The sequence below is a fragment of the Leucoraja erinacea genome, chromosome 2, assembly GCF_028641065.1.
Source record: "Leucoraja erinacea ecotype New England chromosome 2, Leri_hhj_1, whole genome shotgun sequence".
Lineage (NCBI taxonomy): Eukaryota > Metazoa > Chordata > Chondrichthyes > Rajiformes > Rajidae > Leucoraja > Leucoraja erinaceus.
The window spans coordinates 96,825,296-96,841,798 of record NC_073378.1 but is presented as its reverse complement, the minus strand read 5'-3'; the positions used below and the strand labels follow the sequence as shown (position 1 = coordinate 96,841,798).

At 41.1% G+C, this 16,503-nt stretch overlaps 1 protein-coding gene across 1 annotated transcript in view; it reads left to right on the top strand.

Moving 5' to 3' along the window:
* The first annotated feature begins 18 nt into the window (after window positions 1-18).
* LOC129712915 (aryl hydrocarbon receptor-like) overlaps window positions 19-16,503 on the top strand; it is a 174,236-nt gene continuing 157,751 nt past the window's right edge. Inside the window, exon 1 of the mRNA XM_055661675.1 lies at window positions 19-481. Within this exon, the coding sequence (XP_055517650.1) occupies window positions 426-481 (56 nt within the window). The 5' untranslated portion in view covers window positions 19-425. The remainder of the gene's footprint in view (window positions 482-16,503) is intronic.

Sequence of the window (16,503 nt, the reverse complement as noted above, 5' to 3'; positions counted from 1 at the left end):
TCCCCTCCCTCGGAACCCAAGAGGCGACCCTCCTTCCCCGGCTCTGGTGCTCCATCGAGCGGCCGCAGACACCTCTGCAACCCCGCCCACTCCCCCGGCTCCGTCTAATAAGGAAGAAGCTAGCTTGTGTGCAAGTATACCAGAGCAAGATGATCGTTGGTTGTGTGTGAGTGAGTGAGAGAGAGAGACGCAAAACAAAAGTAGGTGGAGAATAAGAGCGTTTCCCTCTGTTGGATTAATCTGTGCGCTGGCCCGCCGACTGCCGCGCTGAGCCGGTGAGGAAGGGAGACAAAGCCCGACAGAGAAGCGAGCGGCGCTCACTCTCACTCACTCTCACTCACTCTCACCCTCACTCACACAGTGAGTGAACGAGCAAACAGGCGAGACGGTTCCTGCGCCTCTTTTTTTGGAGGTCAACGACGAGTATGAACTCCAGCAGTATTTACGCCAGCCGTAAGCGGCGAAAGCCAGTTCAGAAAAGGTAAGGCAGTGTCACTTCGCTCTTCCTGGAAACTCTCTACCCGCGGGGGTCGGCGCCGCCAGGCACACTCGGTGGAGGCAGGACGCCGCTCCTTGCCCCGTCTACCCGCCTCACAAGCCTCTCCGGGTGCTTCTTGTTTCTTATTTTGCCATCCATCTCATCACTACTTACAAGCTCTACATTCTGATCTCGCTGGATCGTGATTTCCCTCCACTTTTGCTTATTTAAACTCCATTGTAACTTGTTTTAGTTTCTTTGTAAGCGATTGTATACGCTGTGCTTGACAAAAAAATAGACCGAATGAGTTGTTCCGGAATTTTTGCTGCTCTTCATTGTGTCACGGGAGCCAAGAACTATTGTAAACATGCAGGTAAATTCTGTAGGACCCCAAAAATCACCACCACCACGAAATATTAACTGTTTCATGCAATAAACGAAATCTACGATCCGCTTCAGCCGCAGATTTTACTGGAATCGGCTTGCATAACAGAAAGTAAACATTGCACTCTTGAAAACTAATCCCAACCAGACCCAACTAATAACTTGTAGTGTCCGCAGAACAGTTGTCAGTGTGTAATCGAGCCTCGGTATTCTTTGTGAATAGAAATATAAAACATATTTATTTTAATACATGAATTCAATCTGAATGTTAAAGTAGCGTGACATTTAACAATGGCATTTAGCAAGTGTAAAGAGTCGTATGGTCCTTCAGTGATTTATACCAGACTAGGTACAGATACTTACAATTTATAAACACACAGATTTATGCATAACCCTTTCTTCGTTACGCTTGTGGAATACATTTTCCCAACGTTCTTCCACAACAGGGAAAAATAGAACAAAGTACAGATGACTTGTAATTTACAGAATTTGCATTGTTTTTATTCTGGTGGGGTAAAAGAGGACACAGATACACATGAAATAATAATTATCACTAATTACCCCTCAAAAAAATGAAATTCATTTTGCAATGATGACTGAAACTACACAAGATTATATTTGTTTAAAATTTGAATTGAAATACATTATTTACAGTATATTCTGCATCTTTGCGTACAAAGTATTTGAATACAACCATTAATTACCTCATTTATAGATCTTATATTTTCCAGGCATGTTTCCTTTATGCCCTCGAGTAGAACTAATTACCAAAAAAAATGAAATGGGAATGTAGACAAAAATGCTGGAGAAACTCAGACGGTGAGGCAGCATCTATGGAGCGAAGGAAGTCGGCGACGCACTGAGTTTCTCCAGCATTTTTGTGCACCTTCGATTTTCCAGCATCTGCAATTCCTTCTTAAACATGTAATGGGAATGGTTCCGTTTGTATAGTGTACTTCCATGCCTCCACAGACGTGTGCATTTGGCAAGAAACTTATTCTTTAAACAACTCTTTTTTGTCACTTTTATACTTCTGTGTGTGTTTCACTGTATCTATATTGGCAAATAACCGGAAGTCGTACACGTGGGGCTAAACTCGAGACATGTGGCACAAACTGTGACAACAGAGTTACGGAACTTCTGAAACATGGTTAATATTGCATGAACTATTAGACTTTGCTTATTAAGCCACCGAATTAACCCAGAGTTGCAAACTATTCATCATTGTTTGGGGTTTCAAATCAAAATTTACTGCCTCATTTTTGGTCACAGTGTATTTCAATTCAAATTTTAAACAAATATATTTGTTTTGCTATTGTCTTTTTGCAATTTAGCTCCCAATGTTTACTTAGCAGAAAGGAGAAACCGATGAAATAGATTCTGATATATCTGCCCCTCCAGGTAAAAGTAAAAGTAGTCTCAATGTATGATATGCAGACAGACATAACATGCTGGAATAACAGCATCTCTGGAGAGAAGGAATGGGTGAGGTTTTGGGTCGAGACCCTTCTTCAGTTAGAGTTACGGGAAAGGGAAACGAGATATAGAAGATGATGTAGAACAAATGCATGAAAGATATGCAAATAAAAAGTCTGACATTCATGCAGCTTTTTAAATTACAGTTGTAATTTGATGTACAAGATAATATTTTTGTAAATGTGGAGTGACGTAGCCATTTAATATTTATTACTTTGAGCTTTTTAATGCCCATCCAAATAGTTAATTCTTTGGCTGTCTGCCTATTTTTTTAGAACTTGCATCGTGCTTCTCTGTTAAAGTCACGATGCAAATGCAAGTTACAGCTTTTAGATTTTATATAATTCAATCTCGGTGTAGGTCCACCCGTCAGAATTTAACAGATGCAGAAAAGGCAGTCCATGTGCTTTATATCTGCTAAGGCAGTACAGTTTGATTTATTGGAACAATGCCACCTATGGTAAAGAGCAGAATCTGGCAGCTGTACTGAGAAACCTTTATAAGGCTCCCCATTTAACATATGAATCTACTATTGTTGCTAATAATGATGTTGGAAGCAATCCAGCGTGCACCAATACAGATTTCTCTCTTAAAAGTTTTTTTTAAAGACTGCGACCACATGCACACGCACTTTCCATCCATTTAGTGTGGATGTATATAAAATCAAGATATTTATGCATCTTTTGTGGTGATTGGCAAGGTTGGCTCATGAAGATAAAGGAGGTTATTAGTTCTTCTCATATCTTGAACATTTTTGTTAGTTCTGCAAAATTAAAAACTTTCTGGATTCTACTGCAATGACTCATTTCTTACAAAAAAATGTTGTTTACATTATAAAGTTGTGGAGTTAGACGCTTGCTTCAAGCTCAGAAGAAACTTTAAATTCAGAAATTGGTGCCTTCTGATATTTGGATCAATTTTATTTCTTCACAAATATTCTGTAAAATAATTTGAGAAATCTTTAAATATAATTGTAAGTGACATTCATCTATATAACCCTTAAATGTAGAAGATTGCACTTGTTTTAGCAACAATATCATGATTACCAAATGAAAAATGTGATATTCTGCCTGAAGGTCTCCATTCAACTTCATTATGTTCTTCTCATTGCTTGTGATGTCACCTGACCATGTTACACTTGCATTTAACAATTTCACAATTTTTGCTCGAATTTGAATGCAGCTCATTTACAGGGTAAATAAATTCTGTGGGGATAAATACGTCAATTTGAGTCCATTTAAGTGTATTGTCATATATACTGTGCAGTGAAGTACAGATACAATGGAAATTTAGCTTGCACATAGATTCAGATAACACACAAAAACATAAGTTGTGCATAAATTGTACGGGTTTGTGTTGTGCAAGTTATTTCAAGAACCTGATGGTTGCAGGAAAGTAGCTGTTCCTGAAATTGGTAGTGTGGGACTTCAGGTATCTGGACCTCCTGCCCAAAAGTGTCAGTGAGAATAGGGTGTGTTCTTGATGGTGGGAATCCTTGATGATAGATGTCACCTTCTTGAGGTTGCGTCACGTGTAGATGACTTCAATGATGGGGAAAGATGTGCCGAAGATGGACTGGGCTGAGCTCACCACTCTCTGTAGCCTCCTTGAATTGTCATGGAGTCGTAAAGATATAGATAGCGTGGAACGGGCCCTTCGGCCGAACTTGCCCACACCGGCCAACAATACTGCCAACAATGGTTCGTTGATAATGAAGTTTTGCCATCCACAATAAAACGTTTGCAGCAGTTAATATGAATATTCCACAAATTCTGCTTGGCACAGGAATATATACATTTGCTAAAGGGCAGCCAGGTCCTTACAAGAAATGATGACCTCAGGTAAATAGAATTGTTGAGCAAATGTTGGTACAGTGAGTTCCATCCTTGCCTTTGGTGCTGCCTCTGTGGAATTTGTATCATCTTTCTGTGACTGTATAGGTTTCTTTCCAATAATCGAGTTCCTTTCTCTATCCCAAAGACGAGTAGGTTGGAACGCCACTGTAAATTAGAATTAATGTGTAGATGAGTGATAGAATCTAGGGAGATTTGATGGGGAGAATGTGTTGGCCAAGTGGAAAAGGATATTTGTAGTCAGTGTCGTATCGTGAGGTTATCCACTTTGGTAGCAAAACCAGGAAGGCAGATTACTATGTAAATGGCGTCAAGTTGGGAAAAGGGGAAGTACAACGGGATCTGGGGGTCCTTGTACATCAGTCTATGAAAGTAAGCAGTCAAGTGAGTCGGTGAGAGTAAGCGGAGGTTGGGCGATCGTTTCGCCGAACACCTCCGCTTGGTCCGCAAGAACCTACCTGACCTCTCGGTGGCTCAGCACTTCAACTCCCCCTCCCATTCCCAATCCGACCTCTCCTCCTGGGTCCTGGGTCTCCTCCATTGCCAGAGTGAGCAACACCGGAAATTGGAGGAACAGCACCTCATATTCCGCTTGGGGAGCCTGCATCCGTTGGGCATGAACATTGAATTCTCCCAATTTTGTTAGTCCTTGCTGTCTCCTCCCCTTCCTTAGCCCTTGAGCTGTCTCCTCCCATCCCCCAGCCCACGGGCACCTCCTCCTCCCTTTTTCCTTCCTTCTCCCCACCACCCCCTATCAGTCTGAAGAAGGGGTTCGGCCCGAAACGTTACCTATCTCCTTCGCTCCATAGAAACCCGCCGAGTTTCTCCAGCATTTTTGTGTACCTATGAAAGTAAGCATGCAGGTACAGCAAAGACAGTGAAGAAAGCGAATGGCATGTTGGCCTTTATAACAAGAGGAATCGAATATAGGAGCAAAGAGATCCTTCTGCAGTTGTACAGAGCCCAAGTGAGACCATACCTGGAGTATTGTGTGCAGTTTTGGTCCCCTCATTTTAGGAAGGACATTCTTGCTATTTGAGGGAGTGCAGCGTAGGTTTACAAGGTTAATTCCCGGGATGGCGGGACTGTCCTATGCTGAGAGAATGGAGTGGCTGGGCTTGTACACTCTGGAGTTTAGAAGGATGAGAGGGGATCTCATTGAAACATATAAGATTGTTAAGGACTTGGACACGCTAGAGGCAGGAAACACGTTCCTGATGTTGTGGGAGTCCAGAACCAGGGGCCACAATTTAAGAATAAGGAGTAAGCCATTTAGAACGGCGACGAGGAAACACTTTTTCTCACAGAGAGTGGTGAGTCTGTGAAATTCTCTGCCTCAGAGGGCGGTGGAGGCAGATTCTCTGGATGCTTTCAAGAGAGAGCTAAATAGGGCTCTTAAAAATAGGAGTCAGGGGATATGGGGAGACGGCAGGAACGGGGTACTGATTAGGGATGATCAGTCATGATCACATTGAATGGCGGTGCTGGCTTGAAGGGCCGATTGGCCTACTCCTGCACCTATTGTCTATTGATGATGGGCTGTCGTGCATGTTTCTGGACTATCAAATAAAACTGCTTTGAGGGAAAACAAACTGTTGCATGGTTGTACCTATTTATTAATATATATTTTTTTATAAACCTCCCAAGGAAAACATCCCAAGGTGGAAACCAAATGTAAAGGCTGCTGTTCATGGTGCAATAAGCTGGGCAAGATGGTGTAATTTGCAGGAATATTTTTTAGGTGGGAGAGAGGAGTAACATGTCAGAAAATTAGTCGAGCATCTGAAGACTCTGACACATAGCTCTGAGTGAAGTAGGGGTGGGGGAGCAGGGTAGTGGTGAGGACGATGCAAGGACAGAGGGCAGATTTGTAGAGAGAAATGTAATGAAGTTTGAGGAAATGAAGTGGAGGCAAGTGGGATCTTAAATTGATGCAAGTTATATTCATCACGTTGTTCAATATGGACAAGAGTCAGTACACAGGATTGAATTGGAGATGGGATGTAATCAATTGATTTTGTCTGAGGTGAAGTTTATTGAGGTGCGTTTCGGGTGAACAATGATAAAATTACATGTGATGGTGAGAAAAGTGTGGAGGGTTGCAGCAAGTGTGAAGGACAATACATTACATCATTTAATTGAAGAGGTAGGGCAGTACAGCACCAGAGACCAGGGTTTGATCCTGACTACGTGTGCTAGCCGTATGAAGTTTGTACCTTCTCCCTGTGATCGCATGGGGTATCTCCGGTTTCCTCCCATGCTCCAAAGACGTACAGATTTGTAGGTTAATTGGCTTGGTATAAGTGTAAATTGTTCCTAATGTGTGTAGGATAGTGTTAATGTGCGGGGGCCGTTCGGATTCGGTGCGCCGATGGGCCTGTTTCCGTGCTGTATCTCTAAACTAAACTAAACTAAAATAAGAAGGTAGACAAAAATGCTGGAGAAACTCAGCGGGTGAGGCAGCATCTATGGAGAGAAGGAATAGGTGACGTTTCGGGTCGAGGCCTTTCTTCCGACTGATTATGATGATGCAGTTACAGTTTATACATTTGGCCGAGTTTATGGAGCAGAAATGAAAAAAATAGTTTTGCATCTATTATGTTGGGTGGACAGAAAGCATCCATATCAACATTTGGACTTCAATACTGAGGAAAACGTTGCCTGGTCACTATATCATTTTTGTGTTTCACCAATATTGCTGTCACCAATAATTCCACAAAAATTTCAAAAATAAAAATAATGAGAAGATAATACAAAGATGATAAAAGCAATTTTAAAGGAGAGAAGTAATAGTGCTGACCAAAGATAATTATGAACATTAGCAACCACGACTGTGTGCCTTGATATAGTGCTTTTAAGATAGTAAAATGACCAAGGAATCTCACATGTGTATAATTGGAATTGAGGCATATAGGGAGTGAATAACACATGATCTACTTAGCCAAAGAGAGAATTTTTTTACTTAATCACCATTCCCTGAAACATTTGTGAAGAGGTAAGAGAGTGTGAGTAGATAATGAAGCAATAATTTATCTAAGATAGACACAAAAAGCTGGAGTAACTCAGCCTGTCAGACAGCATCTCTGTAGATAAGGAATAGGTGATGCTTCGGGTCGAGACCGGGAAGAAGGTCTGAAGAAGGCTCTCGACCCGAAACATCACCTATTCCTTTTCTCCAGAGATGAGGTAGCCCCGGGAACAGCTGGAGAAGAGGTGTCCAGACAGAAATGTCTGAGAGTGGGCTCAACTGGGGTGATCTAAAAAAAACTCCAAACAACCGAGTGAGGTGGAGGACATTTGTCAATGGCCTATGCTTCCTAGAGGAGCAAAGGGCTTAAGAAGCAGAAGTAGATGCTGTCCGACCCGCTGAGTTACTCCAGTCTCAGTGTGTATATCTTTGGTTTTCAATCGGCATCTGCAGTTCCTTCCTACACAGTAATTTATCTAGATTGTCATAAGCCCTACAATAAATAAGCTTCCCCTTAATGATTGTCGTAGAATGTGCAGTTAGAGGTGCAGTGATATAATGGACTATTTGCTTACACTGAGTCGAAAAGCAAAAACTGAGACTAAGATATGACATTAACAATGATGGAGATGGGCAGTGACGATCCATGAGGATTAATGCTGAGATTAATTGGGCAACCGGAAGTAATATGGTTGTATTGAAGGAGAGAATGAAAATTTAAAGGGAAATGCACTAGTAGCAAATTAAATTATTTTTTAAATTTGCGAGGCTACTAAGTGGGAGGAATAACCATGACTGAGGAAGAGCAAAACAAATGTAAAACATCTTACATAAAGTTGCAGAATGGGCAAATAGTTGGCAGGAATTACCAATATTGTTGAAGGTAGAGAGAGAATGGTAATTTGAAAAGATACATTTAATTTCAATGACTGAATTACTTGGAATTTCCAATTTTCATTGCCATAGAAGAACATTGTGGAGTGCAAATATATCAATTGATAACACCAAAATAACAGGCCATTAAGTTCATCAAGAGACCGACCCAAGCACTTTGGTTTATTTCTAAAGATATAGAATTGATACTATTGAATTTGTTAGTTGGAACAATTAGCTAAAGATATAACTGTAAAGGAAAATAGTAAGATTAAACGAGAACTAAGTTTGATCGTTATTTTATGAGGAGTAACGTTGAGGGATTACGTGAAGAACCCCGCCAGGATGCATGCGTGTCATTCTTCAAAGCAGCGGTGTGAAATCACAGATAACTGTAATGACTAAACATAGTAAGATTAGAGAAGAGATACCAGTTGAGTATATGATCAAGGGTGGGAGCGGAGGGCACATAATCCCTCAACGTTACTCCTCATAAAATAACGATCAAACTTCAAACTGGTAAGTTCTCGTTTAATCTTACTATTTTACTTCGGAGTCACGTGTGTGACTACGTGAAGATTTTAAAGCTCTGTGATTTCATGTCGTGGAAACGAGTCCATGCATCACATCTGCCTTGATTATGGGGAGAATAGTGTTAACATCATTAGACATCAATACGATATTGAAAACCCAACGATAAATATATTAACACCAAATTATAGCCCCTATTTATGGGGTAAATTATATTACAGAAGTTAAAATTGTTTATGCAAATGTTCCAGGTTCAATGACTGGTTTGTTATAAAATAATTGGAAAGTTTTCTCCGTTGACCATCCTGCTGTCTTGAGGATTTCGTCCATAGGAACATCCAACTTCATAGCTGCCGATGTAGCTGCAGCCCTGGTGGAGTGAGATTTAAAAATGCTAGTGTCTACTCCAGCCTTTAGTATGACCTGTTTTAGCCATCTAGAGATGGTCTGGACTGTTACTGTTTTGAGTGGCTGTTTGTAGCTGATTAAAAGTGACAATTCTTTCCCTCTGATGATCTTAGTATACTCCATATATAATAGTAAGTGTGTTACAATACAGAGATGATCATCTGTCGGGTAGGCCCTGAATTCTGTTTTCAGGCCTGCTGACCCCTGTCTGTTTTGTTTGACTAATTCATTGATGTGAAAAGTTAAATTTCCAGATGAAATAGCCATGTTGTCCAGCCTTAGTTTCTGTAGTGACTGGACCCTACGTGCCGTGACCAAGGCCATCAGCATGACTGTTTTCATAGTCAGTTTCTGTAGGGACAGAGCTGTAGCTGGAGACCAGTTTCTTAACATGGTCAGTACAATGCTCACATCCCATATTTGGGAGTACCTGGTTCTTGGGGGGATTAACATTAAAAATGCCCCTCATGAGTTTGGTTACCAGGGTGTGTCCCAACAGAATGCCGCTCTGTTCCTTGCCACAGGTATGTTGACAGAGCACTTCTGGCGCAGTTGATGGCACTATGACTGAGCCTCTCATCGTAATGGAGGCTTGCTCGGGATGTTCATAGATCTGTGGGTGATGTTTATTGTTGTGACAGTACTTCCCATTTCTTGATGACACCAAGTACTGTTTTTTGGTGGACTGTCTGTGGCCTGCTGAAATAATATCCACTGTTCGGTCCGTCAGTCCCAGGTGTAGTAGAGGTGCTTTCAAACTCTACAATTAATAGGTTTATATAATTATGACGTGGGTAACTTCCCCTTGTTGCGGGATGAACCAGTAAATTAGGTCTATGATGGATGGTGATGCATGGTTCTAATACCATGTCGAGTATCACCGGGACCCATGTTTGAGTAGGCCAATCCCCGACTGATGAGGCAGAAAGGAGGGAATGCATAAATAAACAATCCCCCAATGCAGCGAAAATGCATCTGTTGCCACTGCCCCAGGTTCTGGTTCCCATGAACATAATTCGATAGCTGGTGTGAGCCTGGATGCGAATAGGTCGATATCTGGTGTTCCATACCGTGCTGTAATTTCAGCAAATACATTTTTAACCAACATCCATTCAGTGTTTTCATTGAATTTGTGTGACCTGTTGTCTGCCACTAAATTTAGTTTACCTGGTAGGTAGCTGATATCCAAATATCTCTCTCTGGATACACTATTGCCAAATTGTGTTGGCCAGATTGTCACATAATGTCGATTTCGCAGAGTCTCGTTAACTGTTGTTCCCGGCTTTCAAATTCTGCCGCTAAGGGGAACGTCGTTCCCCCTGCTGTGACTCGTTGTAATGTGTGTAGCGATATGACACGCATGCGTCCTGGCGGGGTTCTTCACGTAGTCACTCACGTGACTCCGAAGTAAAATGAAAAATGTGGTGAGTGTTTTAAATTTGAGACTATTGTTGGATTAGATCCAATGTTTGTCAGTGAAGTTGAATGGCAATTTGATATGTTGGATATGGACAAGGATATAAATACATGTATTCAAATGATGTCATGAATTGTGGAATGTTGAGCAGAACAGTGATTTATTTCCTGGGAGGCTTTGGAGAGGGTCCTGAGGAGGTTTACAAGAATGATCCCAGGAATGAGTAGGTTAATCTATGATGAGCGTTTGTCTGCACTGGGCCTGTACTCGCTGGAGTTTAGAAGAATGATGGGGGGGCCCTCATTGAAACATACAGAATAGTGAAAGGCTTGGATGAAGTGGATGATGTTTCCACTGGTGGGAGAGTCTGGGACTAGAGTTCATAGCCTCAGAATTAAAATACATTCTTTTAGGAATGAAATGAGGAGAAATGTCTTTAGTCAGAGGGTGGTGAATCTGTGGAATTATTTGTCACCGAATGCTGTGGAGGCCAAGTCAGTGTATATGTTTTAAGGCAGAGATAGATAGATTTGTGATGGGTATGGGTGTCAGAGGTTATGGGAAGAAGGCAGGAGAATGGGGTTAGGAGGGAAGCCATGATTGAATAGCGGAGTGGACGATGGGCCGAATGGCCTAATTCTACTCCTATTCCTTATGACCTTCTGATGCGATGATGTGGGAAGGAGGATGGGGAATTGAACTGCTGAGAGTGAGCGTTGTTAATGGTGGTAAGGAATGGAGTAACTTGATCAGACCTGCTAAACAGTGAGAAGCTTGCTGGGACTTTCAGGTCTTGGAGGCTGCAAAATAAAGGTGGTGTGAAAAGCTAATCGTAATGTTAAGTGAAGATAAGAAAAAAGACGGAGTGGTCAAAAAGAATGTGGCACTTTGAATATATTGCAGGAACCAATCGTTAATAGATGGACTTGTCAGGGAAGGTTAGGATTGTGATTAATAATGGTTATTGTAGATAATAATGGTTACGATTTCCAAAGCGAATAATCTGGTACAGCACTTTCTCTTTTGCCAATTTTAGGTGGTGTAAATGCAGAGATTAATTTTTAATCCTCATTTGTGTGATTTGTCAGTGAGCTTGACAACCTACATAGGAGCCCACAGCTAACATCCCCTTCACTCCCAAACCTAACCTGGTCCAGATAGGCTGATATATCGCAGGGCAACCAATGGTGTGCTTAAAACACCCTGCTCTCAAAACATCCTGAAACTTTGATAGCCAGGTCCCAGTTATGCTGGTTAACCTGGAAAAGTTTGGATATCTCAATCTCTCCGATGCACAAAAACATTTAAAAACTATTTGAAAATAGTGGATTTTTATTTAAGGAAAATAAATTACTAAAAGTTCTTAAAACCTGCACATGCAAGTAATTATATCGTCAAGTTGAATTTATATCACCGTGATGTACAGTGAAAACCAGTCTTCACTAAGCGAGCGCCCTGACGGAACATTGAAGATGCCAAGAAATTCCAATATATTCCAACCCTTGGGCTGGAGAAATAAAAAATAATTGAATGTGGAAAAAAAATAATTGTAATGTTATTTAGATAAACTGCTGAATAGGCATGTTTATTCATTCATCAGTTTGTACTTTATAACTATGTTTTAATATTTTATCTTATTTTATAACCATATAACAATTTCAGCACGGAAACAGGCCATCTCGGCCCTACAAGTCCGTGCCGACACAACTTTTTTTCCCCTTAGTCCCACCTGCCTGCACTCATACCATAACCCTCCATTCCCTTCTCATCCATATGCCTATCTAATTTATTTTTAAATTATACCAACGAACCTGCCTCCACCACTTCCACTGGAAGCTCATTCCACACCGCTACCACTCTCTGAGTAAAGAAGTTCCCCCTCATGTTACCCCTAAACTTCTGTCCCTTAATTCTGAGGTCATGTCCTCTTGTTTGAATCTTCCCTATTCTCAAAGGGAAAAGATTGTCCACATCAACTCTGTCCATCCCTCTCATCATTTTAAAGACCTCTATCAAGTCCCCCCTTAACCTTCTGCGCTCCAGAGAATAAAGACCTAACTTATTCAACCTATCTCTGTAACTTAGTTGTTGAAACCCAGGCAACATTCTAGTAAATCTCCTCTGTACTCTCTCTATTTTGTTGACATCCTTCCTATAATTGGGCGACCAAAATTGTACACCATACTCCAGATTTGGTCTCACCAATGCCTTGTACAATTTTAACATTACATCCCAGCTTCTATACTCAATGCTCTGATTTATAAAGGCTAGCATACCAAAAGCTTTCTTTACCCCCCTATCTATATGAGATTCCACCTTCAAGGAACTATGCACGGTTATTCCCAGATCCCTCTGTTCAACTGTATTCTTCCATTGCCTACCATTTACCATGTACGTCCTATTTTGGTTTGTCCTGCCAAGGTGTAGCACCTCACATTTATCAGCATTAAACTCCATCTGCCATCTTTCAGCTCATTTTTCCAAATGGCCTAAATCACTCTGTAGACTTTGGAAATCCTCTTCATTATCCACAACACCCCCTATCTTGGTATCATCTGCATACTTACTAATCCAATTTACCACACCTTCATCCAGATCATTGATGTACATGACAAACAACAAAGGACCCAACACAGATCCCTGAGGCACCCCCACTAGTCACCTGCCTCCAACCCGATAAACAGCCATCCACCATTACCCTCTGGCTTCTCCCATTCAGCCACTGTTGAATCTATCTTGCTATTCCTGCATTTATACCCAACAGTTGAACCTTCTTAACCAACCTTCCATGAGGAACCTTGTCAAAGGCCTTACTAAAGTCCATATAGACAACATCCACTGCTTTACCCTCATCAATTTCCCTAGTAACCTCTTCAAAAAATTCAAGAAGATTAGTCAAACATGACCTTCCAGGCACAAATCCATGTTGACTGTTCCTAATCAGACCCTGTTTATCCAGATGCTTATATATATTATCTCTAATTATCTTTTCCATTAATTTGCCCACCACTGAAGTCAAACTAACAGGTCTATAATTGCTAGGTTTACTCTTAGAACCCTTTTTAAACAATGGAACAACATGCGCAGTACGCCAATCCTCGGGGACTATTCCCATTTCTAACTAACTTCCCTCAATGTCCTAGGGAATATCCTGTCCGGACCTGGAGACTTATCCACTTTTATATTTTTCAAAAGTGTCAGTACTTCTTTTACTTTGAACCTCATAGTATCCATAGCTACTCTACTAGTTTCCCTTTACTCACATAATTCAATATCCTTCTCCTTGGTTAATACCAAAGAAAAAAAATAAAAATAAATATATAATTATCTGTGTTTATACTTCTTTAGTCTGCTCTGCAGCGGTGTTTTACATATTGGAGTTGTTTCTAATTACTTATTATCTGGACTCAAAAGATGGTTACCAGCCTATTAGAAGATTGTCTATTAAAATTTAACTTGGCCATGCCACAAAAGTGACAGTCAAAACTATGAGAGATTTGCTATCTGCTAGTAAAACGAGTCCAATTTTGGTTTGGAGTCCTTTGCTCTTTAAGAGCTCCGTTAACAGTTCTACATGCCAATGGTGAAGTGAAGCGAAACTGTTTAAACCGTGGTGTTGTCTTTGCTTTAAAATAATGCTAGGAAAGTTCTCCCCACATTCAAAATGCAAATACCATTATGGTTAGTTGTGGTTAGAAATGTGTGTTTTAACAAACCATTATACACTGCTTTTTGTTTCCATATAAAGCATGTCATCACTATACTTCAAGAATCATTCCATTCTTAGAAATGCTTTTTGATGATATTCTCCTTTTTCAAAAAATGATCTCATGGGGGCGTTGATTACAGTATATATCCAGTGGCATCACTCATAAACCTGTTATTACGTGCGTGTGCGTGTTCCGCTGTTAGCCCTTCTCATATATGTATTGCTTTACTTTCTCATGATTTCTAATATTTCCACAGGTGGGTGTTGGTAGATGGAGTGATAATGAGTATTCAGGTTTCATTTTCCACGATCCTTCTATAGGCTTTTCAGGTTTGTTTTCCTCTTTATGCTGGTCTTTAACCCACATTGCTCCTTCTTTATGTTTCTTCCTCGCACCACAATGTTTGCTCTCCTGCCCCACCTACCACTTACAGTCCCTGCCCTCTGTTTTCCTCCTCTATTTTTTTTAGCCATCCTTATCCCTCACCTGACAGTTGTAAGAAGTAATTGTTCCTGAAACTGCTGTCTGTGACTTCAAGCGCCCACAACTCCTGCCTGATGGTAGCAGTGTGAGGAGGGTATGGCCTGGATAATTGGCATCCATGGTGATGGATTCCAACCACCTTGTGGCAGCAACTTGTGTAGATACTTTTGCCAGTGGAGGGATGTGCCATGGTGGAATGTACTGAATTCTCTTCCATTCCTGTTCATTGGAATTGCTGTACCAGGTCATGATGCAACCAGTCAGGATACATTTTTCAGTGCATCTTTTGAAGGTTGTTCGAATATTTGGTAATGTACTGAATCTCTTTAAGCAAGAATTTCATTGTCCTATCTGGGACACATGACAATAAACTCTCTTGACGACTTGAGAAAGTACTGGCATCAGCACACCTTCATGATTCCATCTATGTGCTGGGCCTAAGACAGGTCGTCCACGATTCCAAAGCCCAGAAATTTGAAGCATTCTCTCCACCACTAACCCGTCAATGAAGAGTGGTTACCTGGCTTCTCCATTCTGAAATCAATGATTAGCTGACAAATGCCGCCTCTCAACAAGACCTAGATCTGCCAGACGTAACATCCACTGCAGGGTAAATTTGGTATCTATGCCCAGATCTTGCTGGTAATTAAGGAGGCAAATGTCAGCAGATCGGAGGCTTTTACCAATGAAATGCATGCTGGCATGATAAAAGTCACTGTAACATTGTGATACAAATACCACAACTTTAGTACTCGCAGCACTAGTTGCGTAGATGAATGGGTGGGGTTTATCTGCCTCTAATCCCGGTGCAGTGAAAGGTAGAGTTGTACTTGAGGCTTGTAGAATGTGAGTAGCGATCATTTTGCTGGTTGTTAATTACTAAAGGATGGAACTAATAATTTATTTGAAGCAAACATAAAGCAGTTGTTATGCCTTTTTAATGGTACAAATGGTAATTAAGTCACTAGTTTTGTAAGATATCGAAGTGTATAATTCCATATTAAATTCTGAATAATGACCTCCGTTGCATAATGTAAGATGGTAACAAAGCTCTAGAGAAGTGCAACAAGAATGGTTCCCAGGATGAGAGCCCACATTTACAGGGGTAAATTAGTGCCTTGGAGAGTTTTCTGGAGAAAAGGCTGAGGGGAGATTTAATATAATTATGGTGAGATGTTAGGATATTGGATGATGGAAAGCTGTTCCCACTAGCAAGGGATCAAGGATGGTGGTTCGCAGTCTTCATAAAGAGAAATGAGAAAAAAAGTTTGTTCACACATCATATGTTTGGAATCTGGAATGCGCTGCCTCCTGATGCAGTGAAGGTAGGTTCTACCATTTCCTTTGTGTTTGGATTAATTTACAGTGAGGAAAACGTGACTGGGCTGTGGAGCAGTAACCTGGGAGAAGGATCAGTGAGTTCCTCTTGTCCAGAGCTAGCTTTGACATGATGGGCAGAATAGACTTTTCTGCTGTAAGCATCTTGTAACTCTAAGATGGAACCTCGTTGCTTTCATACAATGGTGAAGGATGCCCATGACAATTCAGCTGCATGCACATGACTTTCATTAAATGTATCCGTTTATGTTCTTTCCCTCCATTTGATTTTGGTTGAAGGTATTTTCCTTGCTTATTGCCAAGGTGCCTGTGTGAGGACATAGATACATAGATAATAGGTGCAGGAGTAGTTCATTCAGCCCTTCGAGCCTGCACCACCATTCAATGTGATCATGGCTGATCATCCACAATCAGTACCCCGTTCCTTCTCCCCATACCTCTTGATTCCATTAGCCCTGAGAGCTCTATCTACCTCTCTTTTGAATGCATCCAGTGAATCAACCTCCACTGCCTTCTGAGGCAGAGAATTCCACAAATTCACAACTGCGTTAACATTTTTTTTCCTCATCTCAGTTCTAAATGGC